This window comes from Narcine bancroftii, chromosome 4, assembly GCF_036971445.1.
Source record: "Narcine bancroftii isolate sNarBan1 chromosome 4, sNarBan1.hap1, whole genome shotgun sequence".
Classification (NCBI taxonomy): Eukaryota; Metazoa; Chordata; class Chondrichthyes; order Torpediniformes; family Narcinidae; genus Narcine; species Narcine bancroftii.
The window spans coordinates 48,519,361-48,542,534 of record NC_091472.1 but is presented as its reverse complement, the minus strand read 5'-3'; the positions used below and the strand labels follow the sequence as shown (position 1 = coordinate 48,542,534).

General features: G+C 38.3%; 2 protein-coding genes across 4 annotated transcripts in view; one reads left to right on the top strand and one right to left on the bottom strand.

Annotated features, from left to right (window-relative positions):
* iars2 (isoleucyl-tRNA synthetase 2, mitochondrial) overlaps positions 1–7,567 on the top strand; it is a 136,290-nt gene extending 128,723 nt beyond the window's left edge. For 2 of the 3 annotated variants that reach the window (XM_069931232.1, XM_069931233.1), the window contains exons 19-23: positions 226–332; positions 1,726–1,871; positions 1,976–2,166; positions 2,648–2,792; positions 3,917–7,567. In XM_069931232.1, the coding sequence (XP_069787333.1) occupies positions 226–332; positions 1,726–1,871; positions 1,976–2,166; positions 2,648–2,792; positions 3,917–4,068 (741 nt within the window). In that variant the 3' untranslated portion in view covers positions 4,069–7,567. Of the gene's footprint in view, positions 1–225; positions 333–1,725; positions 1,872–1,975; positions 2,167–2,647; positions 2,793–3,916 lie in introns of those variants that run through there. The other variant, XM_069931234.1, reaches the window with a different exon arrangement.
* The window catches only part of rab3gap2 (RAB3 GTPase activating protein subunit 2 (non-catalytic)), a 117,836-nt gene continuing 96,904 nt past the window's right edge, over positions 2,243–23,174 (bottom strand). The window contains exons 25-35 of the mRNA XM_069931231.1: positions 20,982–21,155; positions 20,639–20,745; positions 19,769–19,835; positions 15,376–15,446; positions 14,334–14,369; positions 10,799–10,873; positions 10,149–10,367; positions 9,740–9,829; positions 8,180–8,395; positions 6,656–6,814; positions 2,243–5,989 (exon numbers count right to left, since the gene is read on the bottom strand). Coding sequence (XP_069787332.1) covers positions 5,840–5,989; positions 6,656–6,814; positions 8,180–8,395; positions 9,740–9,829; positions 10,149–10,367; positions 10,799–10,873; positions 14,334–14,369; positions 15,376–15,446; positions 19,769–19,835; positions 20,639–20,745; positions 20,982–21,155 — 1,364 coding nt within the window. The 3' untranslated portion in view covers positions 2,243–5,839. The remainder of the gene's footprint in view (positions 5,990–6,655; positions 6,815–8,179; positions 8,396–9,739; positions 9,830–10,148; positions 10,368–10,798; positions 10,874–14,333; positions 14,370–15,375; positions 15,447–19,768; positions 19,836–20,638; positions 20,746–20,981; positions 21,156–23,174) is intronic.

Sequence of the window (23,174 nt, the reverse complement as noted above, 5' to 3'; positions counted from 1 at the left end):
GTATTTGAGAGAAAATAATTGGATTGGATTCCAGTTCAGCGACATGATTTAAAGTTATAGGACCTCTAATGAATAAGGGTTGGCATCTTGGGTCTGTAAGAACTTGAGCAGACCCAAGATATTTGTCAGTGGCAGAACACTTTGTTTTAGCTTTCTTTTGCTTTATTGAAATTGGTATATTTTGCAGCAGTTTTTCTTTATAATTTTAATAAAACCTTTTTTCAGGTTACAGAGGCATACACAGAGCACGATTTTGGAAAAGTTATTCGCCTTATGCTAGTGTTTATTAACAGAGAACTTTCAAGTTTCTACTTCAGTGTCATCAAAGATCGGTTCGTATTATATTTACCATTGTACTACAGAACTTCATTGAGGGATCAACCCAAAAAGCTATCGCTCAGTAAATAATTTGTCTCTGAAACAGGCTGAAGACTAAGAACAAGTTAATAACAGGTTGCTAAATGCACATTCACCAAAAGCTGCACTTTGAATAAAATCATTTTCAGTTGTGAGCCATAGAGTTTCACTCCCCATCATTTATTGCCTTTAAGGCATTTGGAGACTTTTGATTTAAACTGCTACTGTTCATGAGCAATGACATTTATTTAAGAAATGATTATTTGAATATGCTGAATATGAATTCCAGGATATTGAGCCTGGCAAAATTAATGAACGTTAATTTATATCATATCAATATGAGGAGTGATTTTTTTTTTCCTTCCCCCCCCCCCCCCCCCATATCAAGTTTTCCTTAGTGGTGAAGATAGAGGTCCTATCTAATTGTTGCACTTTATCCCATACATCATGCTGTTACCACTATGCATTACACATGTCAGTACCAATCAGGCTGCTTTGTCTGGCATGGTTGGATATCTTGGGTGTTGCTGGATCACATTCTTGACTTGAACCTTTAACCACAGTGGGGTTATCCTCAGCCTGTTGTTCTGTGCCACCTTGGAATGAGGTCGCTGATGTTCTCTAAAATATTTGATGATAGAACATCTGCATTGTGGCCGATTAAATTTGAAAAGCCGGCCTTACTGTTGTTCAGTACCTGGAATCCCATTTGCCTGTCACAAGATATAGGAGCAGAAGTAGGCCCATTGGCCCATCAAGTCTGCTCTGTCATTCTAATCATGAGCTGATCCAACCACCCACTCCCCAGTTTTCTCCGTTACCCTTGATGCCCTGACTCATCAAATAGCTGTCAATCTCTGCCACAAATACACCCAACAACCTCACTTCCACAGCTGCCTGTGGCAACGAGTTCCCCAGACTTGCAACCCTTTGACTAAAGAAATGTTTTCACATGTCTTTTAAATTGGCGCCCTTTTATCCTGAAGTTGTGCTCTCTTGACCTAGATTCCCCTACCATGGAAATTCTGTCCAGCTCTTTCAGGATTCAAAATGCCTCTATGAGATCCTCCCTCATCCTTCCATACTCCAATAAGTAGTCCAAGAGCTGACAATTGTTCCTCAAATGCTAACCCTTTAAGTCCTGATATCATTCTAATAAATCTCTGAACCTTCTCCTTTTCTCAAATAAGGCACACAAAATTACACAATACTCAAGTCAGTCTTCACTTTAGCTTTAATGGTAACAATAGCTTAGCATGGATGGGTACAAGATACTCCATTAATAGAAAAGTTGTGAATGGAGCAGATGCTGAATTTAATAGCCCAACTGGACTTGCTCATTTAAGTAACGTTTCATTAAAATTGCAGATTGTACTGTGAAGATGAAAAACATCCCAAGCGTCGATCATGTCAGACAGTTTTAGATGAAGCATTAGATGTCATCACACGCTCTGTAGCCCCAATTCTGCCTCACCTTGCAGAGGAGATATTCCAGCATCAATCAGACATAAAGGGTAATCATTTTCATTAATGGTGTTGAAATTCATTTTGTTTTGCCCTTAGTAATAATAAGATTTTTCTGCAACCTTTTACCCTTTTTTTAAAAACTATCTTTTAGAGGCTTTGAGTGTGTTTCGTACTGGCTGGATAAAGACAAGTTCTGTTTGGAAGAAGCCAGGTATTGTGGAGGCTATTGAAGGTGCTTGTGCAATGCGAGATAGCTTCTTGAGCTCTATCCCAGGGAAAAATACATTAGAATATGATGTGACCATTATCATTGAACCCAGTCTTCTATTGGAGTTGATGGAGGTAATTCTCATCTGATTTTGGAAATCTTGTCATATTTAGTGTATTTTTAAACAGACTTTTTAATGAAAAGGAGAAGACAAATTGAATTATGTGTTTAATTTTTGAATGAAACACCACAAGCTCTTATTCATGACAACTTATGGGACTGGATTTCAGCCTTTCAAGATGGGAAAATGTACAATGATGGGTAGAAAGGCATCCCGGCCCTTCCAACCCGTATCACTCAACAGTAATACTTTTGAATAGATTTGAACTCCATCCAAAACTGCACATTTCTTAAAATACTCAAATGTTGTACCATACCTGGTAGGAGGGGTACATTGTTACAGATAAGGCTGCTGCAATAATAGAAATATAATTATATTATATTATATAAATTTTTTCACAGATAAGGCATATGTTTTGATCTTGGTGGCCATTATGAGAGACCTCTTTGCCTATATATGGCAGTCTAAAAATTGACCTTGTTTCTTATTCCCAGCAATTACAGAATGAACAAATATCAAGCTCTTCAGAACTGAATGAATTAATGATGGCATCACACACAACGTTACTTACAAGTTTTCCGCGTGACATACCTGCAGATGCACATGTAATTGAAGGAAAGTTTGTAATCAATTTAGAAGGTAAACTGGCTTTATATCTGAGCCTGTGTTATATACAATTGAAAAATAATCATTAATAAATTGGAAATATCAAGTGGGGTTTAAAGGGAATGAATCAAAGATGGTTGTGATGCCAAGGTCAAAAAAAACCCTGCAATTTTACATATATTTAAAATGGGTATATAAAAATCATGATGGATAAAGTTAATCTTTTTTTCCCAAATATAGATGATTCTAGAACTGGAGGTTTAAGGCGAGAGGGGAGATTGAGAAGGGACCACTAAAAGGGCAGTCTGTGTACAGATCAAGTTGCCAGAGGAAGCTGTAACACTGGTTCAATTTGGAGTTGGTTCTGTATTGTAGATCATATTTAATTTTTGCTATGTTGACTTTCTTTAAATAGCTGGAGAATGAAAAATTTGAGGTATTAGTGACGACTACACAAAAGCCCACTATGACATATTTAATGCTGTATTGGCCTGTAGCAATAAAATTTGTTTCATTGCCTACTTCCCACACAAAACTGTAACTCCATCTTTATTGGGCTGAGCCTTAACAACTGCAGTACACTACTGATTCTTCATTTATAACAAGAAAATCATGGGAATTTGGTGTTCAGTAAATTAACTGCAAAACTTAGAATTGCAATTAATTTGATCAGGATAAATGATTTTATCATCAATACAACTAGATTGAAAGAATCGGTCATCCTTTGGAACAGTGAATTTTTGTTGAAGGTCATGTTTGTAATAAATTCATACAAATCATCTGGTATTTTATGATTTGAGTTAAAGTTCAATACCCTCAAAACTAGATTTGCATTTTGAAGTACAAATATGTAATTTTCAATCTTTTAGTGAAACTTTAATTCCATTCTTTTGTATATTAAGTTTTGTTTTCAAACATTTGATCAGACAAGGCCTGTTGACTAAATGGTAAAGTGAATCAGAGTTAAAAGTTTGAGTCATGAAGATCAAATAAATTTGTGAAATGACTAACATATGAAGGCAGAAAGTAAAGAGAGCATATCTCATCAAATATTTATTTCCCAAATAGGAGGGAACTGTTCTGGAAGAAAGGTATGAATATTTATATGCAATGTTAATTTCACATGAAATATCTAATTATTTCTAATTACTTGACAGGTGGTGGTATTATTGAAGAATCTCCTTATGTTGTAATTATTCAACCAGCTGCCAAAGAAAAATGTCCTCGTTGTAAAAAATACACATCAGATTCAACATTAACACCCTGCTCTCGCTGTTTGGATGTCATTGCAGGGAAGTGGAGCATATAATTTATAGGCCTGATGCGAGCCATCTATAAGCACGAGAAGAAATAGGATTACAAATGTAATCCAAAGTTATCTTAAAGAGGAATTCTTCACATCTACCTGCTTTCTCACAACCTCCAAAATTTGTGAGTGAACCTGTAAATAACTCTTCTTGTGTTCAGAGGAATTAAAATTTATGTGCTCCATCAGTATTCTGTTTTTGATCAGCACTGCAAGAACAGGACAGTGACTCCTGAACATTTTCCATTTGAAGAGTGGAAAGGGTGGTTGTTCTGTCAAGACATTTATAGTATATGCTTGTTAATTTGGAACTTGTGTATAGTTCACACCTCAATGAAGATCAATCCATGTATGTCATTTCCAGTTTCAATTGCAATATCAAATGAGTTTAAAGTTTCTGCAATATTTTTTGCTTTTTAAAATAGTGTTCAAAATAGCATGTTATAAAATTATGCAGAAGCCTTATTAATTGATTATCATGACCCACAGATTTAACTATTCCAGTAAGGTTTCTATTCTATTTCATTGCTGCAGGGTAAGGTCAAACTCAAGTCACTGCATGTTATTTCATTCCTTGACAAACATGAAATCACCACTTAACCTTTTCAGGTGAGATATGCTCAATTTACAAAACATAGTTGTCATGCAATGCCCCCCATTCGAATTACAGCTATATGTTTTTTTTTAAAAACTTCAGGCACAATTTTTCTGCAAAATGGTAGCTTAACTTTATATTTGTCATACAAGAGTATCCTCTACATGAAATTTTTCTTTATTATAATAATTTCAGAGAGACTTGCAAAATGGAGCATTGCCTTGATTACTGATATTCATGGGCTCAGCATTGAATTCAACAGTTTTAGCTAACTTTCAAAACTTCAATCTGTAACATTTATTCCTTTTTCCTCACTACCTGATTTGTTGGGTATTTCCAGCAACTACAGTCTTCTGCATCTCACATTCCAGCATTAACTTTCCTTCCTCAGTTGATCTCCAACTTGAAACAATATCAATCAGAAATATTAGCCTTGTTGCCCTCTTCACATATTGTGCAAGTATTTTTCTCCATTTGCCATATTTAGTAACTTTTTTGGCTCAGTTATATTTTTCCAGCAAATTCACCTCACTTCCCCTCCATTTTCAATCCAGGAAGTTTTTATTTCGGGGAATATTTTACAATCAGATGTGGTGTGTCTACTGCTTAATATGGAAATATTTCACCACATTGATCACTGTTAACATACAAAGACTTTTACAGAAAAAATTGAGAGAATAGAAACATTCATCTTTTACATTATTAAAATAAACTACAATTTTGCCTTTGTTTTAGCAACATTAATTACTATTCTTGGTGTTATTCAAGTTGGTGCTACAACAAACATTGCAAATTGCATGTTTCTCGATCTTCAACAGTGGCAATTTAAAACCATAGATTTATGGCTTGGTATAAAGGTCCAAAAAGGACCACATCCTATGCGATTTATTCACCTGCCCTCTATTTTGCACAGTTAAAGCCACACAGAATGTCATCTTCTGAGACCATTGGTTAACACTAAAATGAGAAAGCTGAAGCAAATCTTACTGGTATGCAAACATGGACATGCAGGTGTATATTAGCATAGGAACTTGATAGAGATGGGTACTAAAGGCTTCTATTAAATAAGAAGAACATGATTATCTGCAACAGAATGACAAATGTACATCACTCAAGCTCTTTCCAGCTGGTCAGATCTGGAAACCATTTTCAATTTAAAAAAAAAACAGCCATGGTATGTCACAAAGATGACATAGCATCCACCGCTTCTAGCAGATGCAGCACCAGGCTGTACTGCCCATGATTTTCTGGCAAAAGTTCAACGACCTTCCTCACCAATCCAGCTGTTGCTACAATTGGCACATCTTTGTTTTGAAGATCCTGAGGATTCTGGAAATTATACAAAATGTAATTAATCAAAGGCAAAGTAGTAAATTATATGTCAATTCATTTCTTTTTCATGTTTATTTATTTAAGGGTTTCCGTTGCCTACAGTAACTTAATAGATTCTGTACTGTGCTACAGCCAGTCCAAGATTATATGGCAAATCTTTCAACAAAAGTCTATATTTTACAAGGCATACTTTAATTCATTCACAAGTAATACTTATTTAACTAGGGAAGTACAGTAGCATATCTAGAATTGCACATTTTCTTCTCCCAAGGACATGAATGAAGCAGACTGCTTTTATGTTCACCTGGTAGTTTCATAGGGTGGTATCACTAATACCCTTTAGCTCTCAATTTAGGTTCCCATTTGCCATTAGGAAAATGGAGATGAGAATCATAGTTGTGGAGGAAGATAATGGACAAAGTCAAACCCCATTTGGCAACAAAGGTTAGGATGTCTTTAATAGATTGTATCCTTTCCCTTCAAGATGATCCATTGTGATTACTGGTGTCTGAATGTGAATTGTGCAACCTTGTTTTTCAAAACTTAGTTTATGCATTCTTATTGTCTAATTTTGGCAAATGAAAGGTTATATTAATCACAAAATTATAATTTGCATCTTAGTTTTATTGACACTTGCTAGATGAAAGTTTTACTTGTACTTACCATGGCCTTAAGCCAAGTGCACAACATTGGAGGAAGTCTGGCTAGCAGTTCCATGCCCTCCTTTGTCTGAGTGTGAAGTAAAGCATATGCAAGCCTCTGTCCAGTCAGTACAAGCAACTGTGATGCCAGGACCTCTTGATCATGTACTTGGAGAATTGCCTGTGCATATGATAAATGGAAACTAACTCTAAAGGTAATTTATTCTGTTCACTAACAAGGTTTTGATTAAAATGTTTTTTTTAAAAAAGGCTAAATCAACAATTGATTTTCCATCTGAGCACTCTCCAGCCAGATTGCATTAATGTAGACTTCTCCAGTTTCTGCTAACCTACTTTCCATTCTCCCTCCCTTCTTTTCTTTCCCTCAGCTCTCCAACCCCTTCCCTTGCTAATCACCTAGCCATCCTTCCTCATCTGCTTGCTGCTCTCCCTTCTTGACCTATTACCTCCTACCTTTGGGGACCGTGCTCCTCAACCCCACCAATCTTCCCTTTTTGTTTGAACGTCTGCCAAGATTTTTCCATACTTTGAAACATTATATAGCAAAGATAAAGATACATAACTAGAGTACACTGAATTTTTCCAGCATTGTGGTTTCACTGTTAACTTTATGCTTAGGGTACAGCATGAAACCAACTTAGCTAATTTCTCAATTTTGAATTTTTCCAACCTTACTAACAAGTGATTAACCTTGAATTTTCCAATTTTATTTTTGCTAATTCTTGCCCATTTTACTCAACTCTACATTGATTGCATTTTAAATGTTACAGATGGCATCTGATTTCAGCTATAATATTCGTGCTCTGTACCCTTAGTTTTTATATTGGATGTACATGTAAAATAGTGTGGAAAATTGGCTGGCATGTGACTGCTCTACAAGTTCCTTGTGCAATAAATACTTTGGAATGTGAAAGGCACTTCTCTATGTAGAATCAGGATATGTATATTGATCAATTCTCTTTCCAATATCATTGACGAAGTGAATGGAAAGAATCAGTTTGGGCACTGCCAGAGCATTTGGCAGAGGTAGTGTCTCAATATATTAAAATCAGCAAGGGTCAAAAGGATTTGGGGCAAGTGCTGGGAAATGAGGGGTCTTTTGCTCTGATCTATAATTTCAGTATCATACATCATGGAAACAGCTTTTCTGCCCATCCTTCCCATGTAGCTGTTCACATTTTTCAAATATTGTTATAGTACCTGCCTCTAATTACCTCCTCTGACATCCCATTCCATACATTCACCATCCTCTGTTTAATAAAAAGTTACTCTTTAGGTTCCTGCTAAATCTTTCCAGCCCTCACCTTTAATCCATGTCCTCGATTTCCCTGTATTCACCTGATCTGTCCCTCTCAATTTTATACCCACTCTGAGATCACCCCTCATCCTCCTGCCCTCTGAGGAATAAAGCCCTAACCAGCTCAACTTCTCCCTATTTAGTTCAGCCCCCACCCTGAGTCCTGGCAACATCCTCACGTTTCTGGATAATATATTTAAATTGTACGTTCTAAATAATAACACTTACCTCTTCACCAATATGGTCAATTCCATGATTGTACAGTTCACATACATGATGTCGTCGAATAACATCCTCGTTCACTTGGAGGTAATGAGACAGTTCCACTGCGACAGAGGACCAGTCTTCATTTTGCTTTTGATAAGACTGATGTTCAGAAGCACACTTAGTCTTTGGAGGTTGCTTTAGTTCTTGCACTGCAGCACTGACTAATTTAATTAAGAACTGGAAATAAAATGATACAAGTCATTGCACTAGAAAGTTATTAGATCTGGTAAAATGTTAGACAAGTGGGGACCTGATTTTTTTTATAAGTGAAAAAATTCAACATAGAAACATCTGCTCTTGTATCAGCTGCTGAATAAAACTGCATATTTTGGAAAATTACGTGTTCTGTTTTTATAATACTCCTAAATCTGAGTCACATCAGTTCTGGCTGTAGATATAGTGGACTTTAAATCAACATGATGGTTGTCGGCAGAATCACAAACGGTGATGTGGAAGTGTACAGGAGGAAGATAGAGCAGCTCGTTGAATGGTGCAATGACAGCAACCTTGTGCTCACCATCAGCAAAAACAAGGAGATGATTGTGGACTTTAGGAGAAAGTCAGGGGAACATGACCCAGTCCTCATCAAGGGCTCAGTAGTGGAGAGGGTCAAGAACTTCAAATTCCTGGGTGTCAACATCTCCGAGGATCTGTCCTGGAGCTCCACATTGAGGCAATCACAAAGAAAGCTAGCCAGCGGCTATACTTTGAGGTGTCTGCGGAGATTCAGTTTGTCACCAAAGACTCGTAAACTTCTACAGGTGTACCTTGGAGAGCCTTCTGGCTGGTTTCATCATTGCTTGGTACAGAGGCGCCAACTCACAGAGGGTTGTTAACTCAGCCTGTGACATCAAAGGCACCAGACTCGCTTCAACCAGAACATCTACATGACTCGGTGTCTTAAAAAAGCAACCTCTATCTTCAAAGACCCCCAACCACCCAGACCATGCCCTCTTCACTCTGCTACCCTTGGGAAGGAGGGACAGATGCCTAAAGACATACACTCAGCGGCACAAGGACAGTTACTTCCCCACTGCCATCAGATTCCTGAATAATCAATGAACCATAGACACTGCCTTAATTTTCGTGCCCTACTATTTTACCCTTTTTTAAATAGTTATGTAATAAAATGAGTATAATCTGAACATTTCCACCATGATGCTGTGCAAAACACCAATTTTCATGACTTGTTCATGACAATAAATTCTGATCACCAAAATGAATCTATTCCTAAGCAACTGCAGAATGAAGTTTCCTTTATTTAAAAATAATGAATATAATTATGATCAATTTACCATTTTGTCACTCATACAACAGCAATTACTTAACCAAGCAAAGGTTTGCCTTAAAATATTTCCAAAGAACTGGTTACAAATACAATGGTAAGAATAGGGAACCTTACAGGATTCCAATTGCACTTTCTACCAAGAACCAATATTTACATTGAACATAAACTTTATTTTATTTAAATCCAATTCCAAATTATTCTTTAATGAGCTATATCTTGCAATAATTTAGTACCTGCTGCCTGAAGGAGACAATGTTAGGATCCATATCTCCACTTGGCAACAATTGGATTGATGTCAGCTCCTTGAAAAATGCATTTTTGCCCTAAAATAAATGCAGAACATTAGATGTTTGAAGGCAGATGGAATATTCCACATCCATTTTTTTTAAATGGTGCACAGCTTAAGAATATTAGATAATAAAATTATGCTTTATGGCACTCCTTGCACAACTGTCCAATATAGCAAGGGAATAATTTAACATACAAAATAATCTGAACATAGAAAAAAAAAGATAAAGTGGGCTGTGTGGAACTCTTGGAATATGCTTTTAAAGCAAAATTTAAAAATTATGCCATTGTATTTACAATGATGCCAACTTAAAGCTACCATTAGCATCGTAGATAATAAATAAGATGCAGTACCTTACTATCAAATAGACTAAATATTTTGATAGATTTCATTCCAAAAAGCATTATTCCATGCATGATGACAGCTAAAATGTAGTGGTGTTCAGCCAAAGGATAGTGGACACGTCTCTGTTCTAGAGCCAGATCTACGATGGATGTTGGACCCTCGACAGCTGACCAAGTATCTTCTATTTCCAAAAATGGTTCCTTCATCTCATCGCTGATAAGTTCAGCCTAATGCAAATTTCAAAAAGAGTGGAATTAAAGTTTTTTTTTGGGTGATGATAAAAAAGTTTATTTGCACATTATCAATAATTACATTAAGTACATAACAGGCCCCTCATATCAGCAAATCTATCATTGTTTCTGCTCTTCTCAAGTCATTCTTTTTCATCTACATTACTGCCTCTTCCCTCAATTTTGGAGATTTCTATTATTGTCAATAACCTTATTTAATGCATCTCTGATACTATTTACTGTTCATTAATAGGCATTTTGTCTCGACTCAAACTCATTATCAACTGGAGGAGTCTACTTAAAGATATTTTAATTATTTAGACTACACTGGATTTAAAAAAAAGGACTCAAAGGTAGTTTTCTGAACTTGCACTCTACTGTATCTGCAATATTTAAAAAACACACTATGCCTTATAAAGTCAACTTACCTCCATTAAAGTTTGGATCAATAGTGAACAAGAGCCAAGGAAAGAGGTCATCGCTGTGTCACTCATGCCCACATCCTATAAAGTGAAGTATTCATGGACATATTGTTAAAAAATAACATCAAAAGTTTTTGTTTAATTTTTCTTAGGCCCTAATGTACTCATCATGCTTTAGTTTGACTGAAAGAGCAAACAGCCATCCCATCTGCCTTCAAGCGTCTGCTGATAGCTTTCGAAAGACTGTCTAAAGCTGCTACTCTTTCTATCTCTGAGAGAAAACAGTTAAATTTGTTACCATTTCCTCTCACAAGAATTTAAAATAAAGGCATATTTTATGGGAATTGGATAATGGTGTAATGACACGGTGAACCATAACACCATTGTCACCTGCTGCTCGCTCCTGGGCATATCACATCTTGTGCATCTGAAAATTGAATAAACATTTGTCACAGATGTACAAGATAACAACAGCAACACTAAAAGATCCAGATTTATTTATCCAGAACTTTAGTGGCAATGTGATAATCCGGACTACTGAAAGTTTTAAAAAACACTAATTAAATCAGGAGAATCTGCTCAATGCAATGAGAGATAAATATAGAAACTAACATCAGTGGAAGGGAGGAAAAAAGACTTCAAGAATTATATTCTGGCCTCGGGAAATTCTTTTCCTTTCAAATAAAGGGACATCAAGTTTGAAAGATGCAGGAAAAGATCACCAAAATGAATCTATTCCTAAGCAACTGCAGAATGAAGTTTCCTTTATTTAAAAATAATGAATATAATTATGGTCAATTTTCCATTTTGCAATGTACAATGTGCTAGAAAAACTCAGGAGGTCACACAGCATCCACAGGAAGTGAAAGTTAACCAACAATTTGGACCTGAGCCTTTCGAGCCTTCACACTTGCAAGTGACCCCAGGAATCAAATGCCAATTGGCTTTTAAAGTGGCAAGCACGAAAGCAAAATCAGCTCAACGCCAGCGTCATATAACGTCATCTCATAACGGGGATTGATGGCCTCGGCCCCTTGTACAATCTCCGGCATCTGCAGATGCTGGTGTTACAATCAGGCAAGTGTGAAATGGGTCATTGCATTGTGGGATTGAAATTACCCATTTTTGAGTGAGTGCAGGAAGAATTAAAATGAAGGTATAAACAGCAAGAGCAGACAATTTATAAAAGCGAGGGAAAATTGGTAGCGCTGTAAGTGCACAATTTATAAAGACCATGGGAAAAAAGCAATGGCTGACTTCACTTCCCAGAATGCCGTGCAACAGAAAAACCCCTCTATGAATGCTCCATGCATGCAGCCAGGCATACAGCTCTGCCTCTGCTGCATGGAATTCTGGGAGGCAGGTCTGCCATTTATTTTTCCCCACTGTATTTATAAATTGTTCACGACAGTACTACCAACTTTCCCAAGCGACATAAATTGTGCACGATAGTGTTACAAACTTTCCCACCCTGTTTAAAAATTGTCCGCTATTGCTATGTATTGCTCGCATTTGCCCAAGGTCCCTTATAAAGATTTATAGAAGTCAGCACAACAACAACAGGGGCTGAAGGGCTCATATTGTGTTGAACATGAAGTTTAACTATGTTATAATGAGGCATGATTAATTTTGTTCAAATATAAGATCATAACACATTGATCAGGATTTAGGGCAGGTCCACCATCTCTTAATGCTTCATAACGTCACCAGTAGAAGGAAGAACAGTCCTAACCCTGGGGACGGCTCCTTGCAAGTGTGAAAACGTTCAGTGGCCCAGTTAGGAATGGTGAAGAGTGAAAAGCCAAACCCCCATTCCTATCCCTGTACACTGAACGGCCAATTTAGTGGGATGCAAGTGTGAAAGGGGCTTAGACGTAAGGAGGTGAACAGCTGGAGGAAAGGATACAGAAGCATAGGGAGAAAGATTCAGTGCAAGAATTTAACAGAAATTGGAGAAGTCTATGTTAATGTCGTCTGGTTAGAGTGCGCAGAAAACATACAAGCTGTGCCTCCAAGTTGTGGGCAGCCTTGGTTTAACAGAGCAGGAGGCCATGTACAGACAGATCTGTGTGGCAAAGTTGTGTGGACTTAAAATGGTTGGCCACTGGGAAGACTCTGCTATTACAGCAGACAGAGCAAAGGTGTTCAACAAAACCATCTCCCAGTCTGCATCCAGTCTCAATGATGTAGAGGAGACTACACTGGGAGCACCAGATGCAATAAATGATCCCTGCATATTCACAAATCAAGCACTGTTTTCAAATCAACAATAAACTTGGGTTCAAATCTGTGGAGAAAATTCATATTCACCTCTGCACTCTGAATTAAAATGAATGCTTCCTTGAAGTGGAAAATCTGGATATGACATTTCCACCAGAACAGATAGTATAAATGTCCAGATGTTAATTAAATTAGAACGGGCATAGCAAAAACAAAAGCATATGATTAAAAAGTTGGTGAGCAGATACCAGCGTAAATATAGCACTGAGAGGGATGTCGGAAGGAAGATGAAGGTCAGGTATACTCTACTGAATTTAATTTTAACTTGGGATTAAAACTATTGTAGAAATGAAATTTGCATTATGCACACACCAACTTGCATTTAAGACTACATAAAAATAAATTGATGAAAGCATCATGATGTTCCTCAATGCTTCAGAATAATGTCAGTTGCAGTTGTAATCATTGTTTTTATTATTTTTCTATTGCACTCTCAGTTTCTCTCTTACTTATTCGGGATATTCATCAACCCAAAGAACAATTGTTGACTTCAGCCTGAATTTTTCTTGTAAAAGAAATTAATTAGATTGTCCAAATTATCTCCAGTGAGGAATATAAATTGTAAACTTGGTGTGCTTTCTTCTGACAAGGTTTGTTCACAGAGAAGCAGTAGATTGTAGAAGAATCAGTTAACTTGTGAAAATTGCTTTCTAGTTGTAAACACAAGTTAGAAATGGATCCAAACGCAGAATAAATACATACAACTCAAGATTATCCAACCTGTTGTCCAAGTATCAAACTGTAGAGGTCTCAAGATGAAGATCACCACAGTATTTCTGAATCACTAAGTAGCCATTATTGACAGTTCAGTCCTTTAAAGTGCATTTCTGGACATTTGACATGAAATAATTAGTACACACTGAAATAAAAGTAATAACTGCACTTCCAGAATACAAAGCAATCCATTGTGTTTGACAACATGATTTGTAACAATGCAGTAATTTATGTGCGCTACATAAAGGATTAGTTGATGAAAATACAATTTGGTGATAGTAGCCAAGTTTTAAGGTAGGGACTGCAATTACATACTGCTTATGCTGTTCTTTACAGAGAACTGAACTGAATAGAAGCATCACGGCTTCATTCACCTTGGTCCCTTTTCAGTTCAAAGAGATTCTCCCCATCTTTCATTTGTCTTCAAGTCTCAAATTGTCCACTTATTTGAGTTTTAATTTGAATAAAAGAAAACTACAAAGGGTTTAGAAGTAGTGAAGATTTATCTGGACCAAATAACACACTAAATATTTCAACAAATACTTACTCTTCTGCAGAGTCTGTCTTTTGGTGCTTTCCCAACCTATTAAAAAGAACAATCAATTCTAATACATTTCCTCATGATTAAGTTGATCAAAAATAACATTTTGTCAGCCCAGAAAAGTTTATGCATTTCCTTACAAATTCAAAAGTAGCAGGAAGGAACCGCAAGGTGTTGTAGTGACAAACATTGCAAATATAAATTGTTCAATTAGCTAAATTGTAAAACAAACAAGTGTAACAGTTAATCTCACACATGTTGATTAAAATTATTTAATTTCAGTACATATTGTAATTTGCACTCTCATTAAAATAAGTCCCCAAAGAATGAAATTTAATTTTACAACTTAAATCATGTTGCTTTTACTTTATTCCAAGGTAATAGGCATGGAAAATCTGGTCATTTACTTTGGAAGTGCACAAAGAACTGTTTGCAAAAAACACATTGAAAAGCATCCAACCACTGCAACAGGTGGGTGCTCCAGTTTGATAAGGGATGCATAAACTCACTATCCCTTGCTTCTAGATAACAATGCTGGCATCAGTAATGTGGGGGTGGTAGGGTGGGGGAGTACTGATTACAATCCTAAACTGTTAGCAATTTCCCTGCAGAAGGGAAATGGACAATTCCTTCCCACCCCCCCCCCCCCCCCCCCCCGCCCCACCACAGATGCTGCTGAACCTACAGAGTCCCTGGTTGAGGCAAGACTTTTAGAGCTTAGTCAAAATAGCTGATAAACTAATACTGTTTTCCAAGGCATAGCTTTCATTTTTTTTCCATTTTTGTTCCTACAATCTTTTTTTTTTGTTTTCCTTTTATTTCACTTGTTCCTTATGCACAACCAGTTCACATTCCAAGATAAATAAATTCATTTGCTATTTCTGTGGCTATTTGTTTTAAGCCACTTGAAACTCCCATATGAATATACAGGAAATCTTTCCATTTGTTATGGGATGACATTCCTGCATGAAGTTCCAGCAGTAATGGAGTAGGCATTGATCAACTAATAGCTAATAGCAATGACTTTACAAGTTGAGCCAGTTTTTACCTTGTCCATGAGGTAAGCAGCTGCTGATAGTCTCTTGACAATAAAGGTATTCCACATCATTATAGCAATACCTGCAAAAATAATATAAATGCGATAATTTCATCTAAAAAAATCAATTAAAAAATTCATTCCATTTTATGCAAAATGTTTGACATACTATTACTTAAAACTGAAACTGCCCAGGAGTTGCAATCCAAATCATGTGCACACAACAGGAGAAGATCGAGGCAGGCAAGGCCACCGTCCTGTCAACTTTCAACAGGAGTCCTATTGAGAGTGTCCTGGGTGGATGCATCATCGTGTGGTATTGTTGCTGAAGTGTAGAGCATTGATCGGAGGTCAATCCACAAGACTAGAAGAGTGACAGAGAGGATCACTGGGACTCTCCCTCCCTTCCATCAACATGATCTACCTGGATTGTTGTCTGAAGAGGGCTCACAAAATCGTTAAGGACCCCTACCACCCTGCAGATAGCATCTTGCAGCAACTTCCATCAGGAAAGAAATGCAGAAGTATCAGAATAACCAGGCTAAGAATCAGCTTCTTCCCATGGGCAGTGAGACTGCTAAAAGACTGAGGAACTGCTCATACAATCCCTCCGAAAATCTACTATTATTTAACAATATTTATTTATTGTTGCATATGTCATGCAAATAAATTGCTTGTAAATATATGTACTATGTCTATATACGTGGTTACATGATTTTTCACCGAGGCCCAAAAAAAATTGTTTCGTCCAATTGTACTTTACAATTATATGAAAAAATAAACTTGAACTTGAATTTTAGACTCTGTTCACTAAGTGTCAGCGATAAATTAGTTCTGAAAATTTTTTTAGACAAGCTTCAATAAACTAATCTTAAAATGTTATATTCCTTACAAGAAAAATGTATACTTCTCAGAATAATTTTAGCTTTTCTACTGGGTCCCCCCTTCTGATTGCCTTTTTGAGCCTACTTTAAGCCCAAGTCTAGCACACAGTTTTAAGACCATCTATTTGATGTTTTTGTGTATTAGTTTTACTCTGGTCACTGTAATACTGGATTTCCTATTGGGGAATGAGACAGGACTCATGACAGAAAGGGACATTTTATGTCCAGTGATCATAATGCCACTAGTTTTAAGATATTTATGAATAAGGAGAGGCCTGGTCCTCAAGTTGAGATTCCAAATTGGAGTAAGGTCCATTTTTAGGAAATGAGAAAAGATCAAGGAAGTGTGAACTGGGAAAGGTTGTTTTCTTGCAAGGATGGACTCAGGAAGTGGAAAACCTTCAATGGTGAAATTTTGAGAGTACAGAGTTTGTATGTTCCTGCAAAAGTTAAAGGCAAAATGAATAGGCATAAGGAACCTTGATTTTTGAGAGATATTGGAGATCTGGTTAAGAAGAAGAGGGGTATAGCAATTATAGACAATAAGGAGCAAATGAGGTGCTTGAGGAGTAGGAAAATGCAGGAAAAATTAAAGAGGGAAATCAGGAGGGCTAAAAAATAAAGACAAGGTTGCTTTGGCAGAAGGTGAAAGAAAATCTTAAGGGCTTCTATAGGTATACTAAGAGTAAAAGAAAGGGACAAAATTGGTCCGATCAGTGTGGTTGACTATGTATGCAGCTAGAAGAGAATGAGGAGATCTTGAATTTTTTTTGGATCTATAATTACTCAGGAAACTGGCACAGAGTTAAGAGAAATGAAGGAAACTAACAGTAAGGTCAAGGAACCTGTACAGATTAAAGAGGAGGTACTTGGTGTCTAAAAACAAATAAGGGTGGATAAATTCCCAAGACCTGACAAGGTATTCCCTCAGACCTCAAGAGAGGCTAGTGAAGAAGTTTCAGGGGCCCTGGCAGATATATTTAAAATGTCCTTAGCCATGGGTGAGTTGCTGGAGAAGTAGAAGATGTTTTAAGAGATCACATGTACACCTAATCAGGGACTGATTTAAGGATGGCTTAAATGGCTTTGGGCATCGTATTTAACATATCTTAAGAGTTCTTTAAGATACCAGGAAAGCTGATGAAGGAAAGGTTGTGGTTGTTGTCTACATGGACTTTAGTAAGGTCTTTGACAAGGTTCCACATGGGAGGTCTCAGTAAGGTTCAGTCACTTGGTATTCATGGTGAGATAGTAAATGGATTCGACATTGGCTTTATGGGGGAAACCAGAGAGTATAAGTGGATGATTGCCTCTTTTCTTGGAGGCCTGTGACTCGTGGTGTGCTTCAAGGACTGGTGCAGGGTCTGTTGTTGTTTGTAATCCAATTGATCAGGTAGATCACACATGTCAGACTCCGGCCCGTGGGCCAAATTTGGCCCGCGATATAATTACATTTGGCCCGCAAGATCATATTAAATATATATTAGAGTTGGTCCGCTGGCCGCCGCGCCAGTATAGCGCACGCACACTGAAGGTGAAAATGAAGACGCCGGAGGTGTGGAGGGATCTCAGAGTCCCGAATCCCGGGGATCGGAGCGCCGCACTCAGCCCGCCCGGCTCCCGGACACACAGACGCGGCTGGAGTTGGGGACCATCCTCGCTGGGTCTGCGCTTCAGCGGCGACGCCGGACCGAATGTCTCGTTGGCGATGCCTTCCCCCTCGCTCCGTGCACGACGGACCCTGCCTCCCGCTCCTTTTGTTGGAGACGAGCCCGGCGCCGTGAGATCGCAGTTTAATCCCTCTCCAACCATGGGAGGGGGGTGGGAGCAACGCGCTCTTCTCAGCCAATTCCTCCACCGCCCCGGACGCCGGCGTTTCAACGGGGGGATTCGGGTGCCTTCGTCAGGCGACCGACCTGTTGGTCCAAGACAAGGGGAGAGCGTACAAACTCCACACAGACAGCACCAGAACTCGGGTGAACGTGGAGCTGCGACCCCACATCCCACATCAGGACTGTGTGTAAGATTGGGAGCAGTGAGATGGAAGCTTATTTTGTTCCTGTGATTTAAGCCTTTCTTGGGGTGGGGGGGGGGGGGGTCCTTCTCTGACCACTTGCCTAACAATTAACCTAATCAGATGTGGAGTTACCACAATACAACAGTTCTCAACCTTTTTCTTTCCACTTGCATCCCTGTGCCATTGGTGCTCTGTGATGAGTAAGGGATTGCTTAAGGTGGTCTGTGGGTGGAAAGAAAAAGTTTGAAGACCACTGCTTTAATCATCCCTCATTGACTCATCATGTGCACGGTTTCAGAACGCTAAAGGAAATGGGCCAATGACAATGAAAGAGTTTATCCAAAACTATTATTAAACATTTATTTTAATAAGAAAAAGTTTAACATTACATATGTTGAAAGAAGAGAAAACATACAGATGTTGTTGAAAATTTTGAATAAATATTTAGTTCGGCCCTCGACTTAGTCCAAGTTTTTAATTTTGGCCCTCCGTGAATTTGAGTTTGACACCCCTGAGGTAGACCATAAGCTAAATTGGATCAGCAAGATTTCAGATGACAAATATTGAAGGTGTTGTGGGCAGTGAATAAGGTTCACAAAGCTTGCAGAGGAATCTGGACCAGCTGGAAAAATGAGCTGAAAAATGGCAGATGGAATTTAATGCAGACAAGTGTGAAGTGTTGCATTTTGGAAGGACAAAGAAAGAAAGGACATGCATGGTAAATGAAGAGTGCAGTAGAACAGAAGGATCTGGGAATACAAATGCATAATTCCCTGAAAGTGGTGTCACAGGTAGATAGGGTCATAAAGAGAGATTTTGGCAGATTGTTCTTCATAAATCGATGTATTGAGTATTGGAGTTGGGATTTTATGGTAAAGTTGTATCAGGCATTGGTGAGGCAATATTTGAAATGCTGTGTGCAGAAAAGATTGAAAGAGTGTAGAGATGATTTACTAGAACATTGCCAGGACATCCCAAAGTTAAATTTGAACCATATGAAATGGGTGAAGTTCCAAGTGGCAACATTTTTGAAAAACTGGAGAATGAAATTGATGAAGGGATAGAAAAAATCCTTAATGCAGAACATAGTGTTTTGTTACTCAGGAAGCATGGGTGTTCTAGAAATGGGTCCCTCTGCTTCAATAGATAATTCAAGGATGCCCAAATAACAAACTCAAATTGATTGAATTGGACATCCATTGCCAGATCACAAAACCAAGACCACAAGATCACTCCCCTCTGCCCCATCATCTGCCCCATCGTTGTCGTGATGTACATCATGACCCACTTCCTTGTCCAACCTGTGAACAAACACAAGTTTGAGGAAAGTGGGGTCAGGGAGGGGGGTTGTGGAGGAGGGAGTACTGAGCTTTGAAGGACCAGGCTTTACTGAAGTTGAGTATAGCAGTTCCAGACAAGACTAAACCAATATTTCCCACGAGTATTTAAATTATGCATGTGGAATTCTACTGGCTGTGTTTATGGTAGTAAAATAGGTGCTCACCACTCTGAACATGACCATTGCCAATACATTTCAGATGGCCCACAGATCTGCTCAAAAACCAGCCTTCCTAAAAGTCAACAGAAAGCAGAAACTAAAACCATAGCATTTACCCAATTTTAAACCAGAAGACACAATATGAAAAATTCAAGAAATATTTATCATATATAAAGTATACAGAATATGAATCTATATTAAATTACTACATACTTTCAAAACCACATATCAAAGCCAAGAGCAATACAACATAGAGATTAATTCAAAATCAATGTGCATTTATTATCCTGAATAAAAAAATGTTACAGAACACTCCATATCACACTGAAATTATCAGTGGGGATGCAAGGAGAAGATTGGAACGTGGTTTGAACCTTTTTCTTTCCACTCACATACCACATTAAATAATCTCTATGTCATAAGGGCTCTGTGATTTGTAAGGGATTGCTTAAGGTGGGCTGTGAGTGGGAAGGGAAGTTTGAGAATCACTGCTCTAGACCCAATTGTTACTGAAATATTTTGCTGGAGAAAAATTGTCATTGGCCCATTTCCTTTGGAGTTTTGAAATCGTGCACATAATGAGTCAATTGCGGAAAAAAAAATTAATCTGTTGCCATTGCAGGATTTATTAAAAAGTTTATTTCCCATTTGTTTAAGGTGGTAATAAATGCACCAATGAAGGATACTATTAAGTTTAATATTTGATGTGACTTACTACAATATATCCTTATAAAGTACATTGATTTATACTATTTTTCAACAAAAATACAAACTAAGGCAAGAACTTACCAACCCTCAGATAGTCTAGTGGAATACAGAACCTATTCTTAACTATATATATATGTATATATATAAGGAGTTTTCAATTATTGTTACCTCTGCATCTTTGTTCCATTGGACCACATATTCCCAACAACAATGAGCATGAAGAACATCAGATTCTAGACTGTATGGAAATCGCTCATATGCCAATTGGAGAAACTCTGTAACAATAAAAATCGTATAATAAAATACCTCCATATCCATCAGTGAAAGGCTTCAATGACCCCTCCTCTACCTTAAATCAAGTCTGCACCTGCTGTCCACTTCAAATCAAACCCCAAAATAGAAACAAATATACACAATTCAAAATGCAACAGGTCCGTTTATCTTTCAGAACTGAAGACCCTATGCTTTTCAATGGTGAAGTGCTGTGGTTTTCAACTTTCTGACTTCTTACCTAATATCTTTTCCAAGCCAAGCTCTCTGCATTCTTTATGGAAGAGAATGCTATGCTCCTCCTCCACTGGTTCTTCCGTACTTTCTAATTTCTTGAATTTATAGGCCTGTTTCAGAATATCTGGAGTAAGATTCAGTTTGAATATCCATTTTGCCACACCATCAGCAACAACCCCTGGGGCATATGTATAAACACAGAGAGTTAAGTATCATAGTTCACAGAACATCAAATTAAAGCTTATTTTAAATATACAGCTTTTGTCAATTTTGAATGAAGATGATATTTTTAAAATAGTGCATACATATTCACTCATTCACAAGTTTACTCAAACATGGGGGTTCACAAAAAACACTCATGAGGTTTACATCTTTACTCCTCGCAAATTCAAAAATTGCTGGATTCATTAAAAACTTGAAAGATCAGACTTTCATTAGCTGTTTGGAATAAGAAATACGAGACTCTTCCAAGCTGGTAATGGTTGCAAGGTTTCCTGCTGTTGTGATACCAGCAAAAGTGCCAACATTGAATATTATTGTAAGACAATTCTTGACGACAAGGTTCCCTGTTTAAGATTCCAGCTTACAGTGATGTCAGATAAAATTGAGACATAAAATAAGCAGTGAATTTGCAGCATCAGTTAAAGATGAACTGTTTGAGATTGATTTTAAAAAATTAATGCAAAATGAGCTGATTGCAGGAACAAAAAAAAACAGGCTAATTGCACTGTTGTGAGGCTTCTTTTCTTCTTTCTTTGGCTTGGCTTCGCGGACGAAGATTTATGGAGGGGATAAATGTCCACGTCAGCTGCAGGCTCGTTTGTGGCTGACAAGTCCGATACGGGACAGGCAGACACTGTTGCAGCGGTTGCAGGGGAAAATTTGTTGGTTGGGGTTGGGTGTTGGGTTTTTCCTCCTTTGTCTTTTGTCAGTGAGGTGGGCTCTGCGGTCTTCTTCAAAGGAGGTTGCTGCCCGCTGAACTGTGAGGCGCCAAGATGCACGGTTTGAGGCGATATCAGCCTACTGGCGGTGGTCAATGTGGCAGGCACCAAGAGATTTCTTTAGGCAGTCCTTGTACCTCTTCTTTGGTGCACCTCTGAAACGGTGGCCAGTGGAGAGCTTGCCATATAACACAATCTTGGGAAGGTGATGGTCCTCCATTCTGGAGACGTGACCCACCCAGCGCAGCTGGATCTTCAGCAGCGTGGACTCAATGCTGTCGGCCTCTGCCATCGATGTTAGGGATGAAGTCGCTCCAATGAATGTTGAGGATGGAGCGGAGACAACGCTGGTGGAAGCGTTCTAGGAGCCGTAGGTGATGCCGGTAGAGGACCCATGATTCGGAGCCGAACAGGAGTGTGGGTATGACAACGGCTCTGTATACGCTTATCTTTGTGAGGTTTTTCAGTTGGTTGTTTTTCCAGACTCTTTTGTGTAGTCTTCCAAAGGCGCCATTTGCCTTGGCGAGTCTGTTGTCTATCTCGTTGTCGATCCTTGCATCTGATGAAATGGTGCAGCCGAGATAGGTAAACTGGTTGACCGTTTTGAGTTTTGTGTGCCCGATGGAGATGTGGGGGGGCTGGTAGTCATGGTGGGGAGCTGGCTGATGGAGGACCTCCGTTTTCTTCAGGCTGACTTCCAGGCCAAACATTTTGGCAGTTTCCGCAAAACAGGACGTCAAGCGCTGAAGAGCTGGCTCTGAATGGGCAACTAAAGCGGCATCGTCTGCAAAGAGTAGTTCACGGACAAGTTTCTCTTGTGTCTTGGTGTGAGCTTGCAGATGCCTCAGATTGAAGAGACTGCCATCCGTGCTGTACCGGATGTAAACATCGTCTTCATTGTTGAGGTCTTTCATGGCTTGGTTCAGCATCATGCTGAAGAAGATTGAAAAGAGGGTTGGTGAAAAAAAAAAGGCCTTGTGAGGCTACTGTGGGCCCAAAGAGTAAGTGAAGATTAAAGGGCAAATATGTAGGTGGCAATGTGGGAAACTGAAACTAATACGGCAGTCACAATATGGGATTTCAATACCATTACATTGAAAAAGGAATTGCAAATAACACACTAAAGACACATTCCATATAACCATATAACCATTTACAGAGCAGAAACAGGCCATGTCGGCCTTTCAAGTCCGCACCGGTTCACTAGAATGTGACAACAAATCATTTAGTCACAATTTATGGTGGACAATTATCTG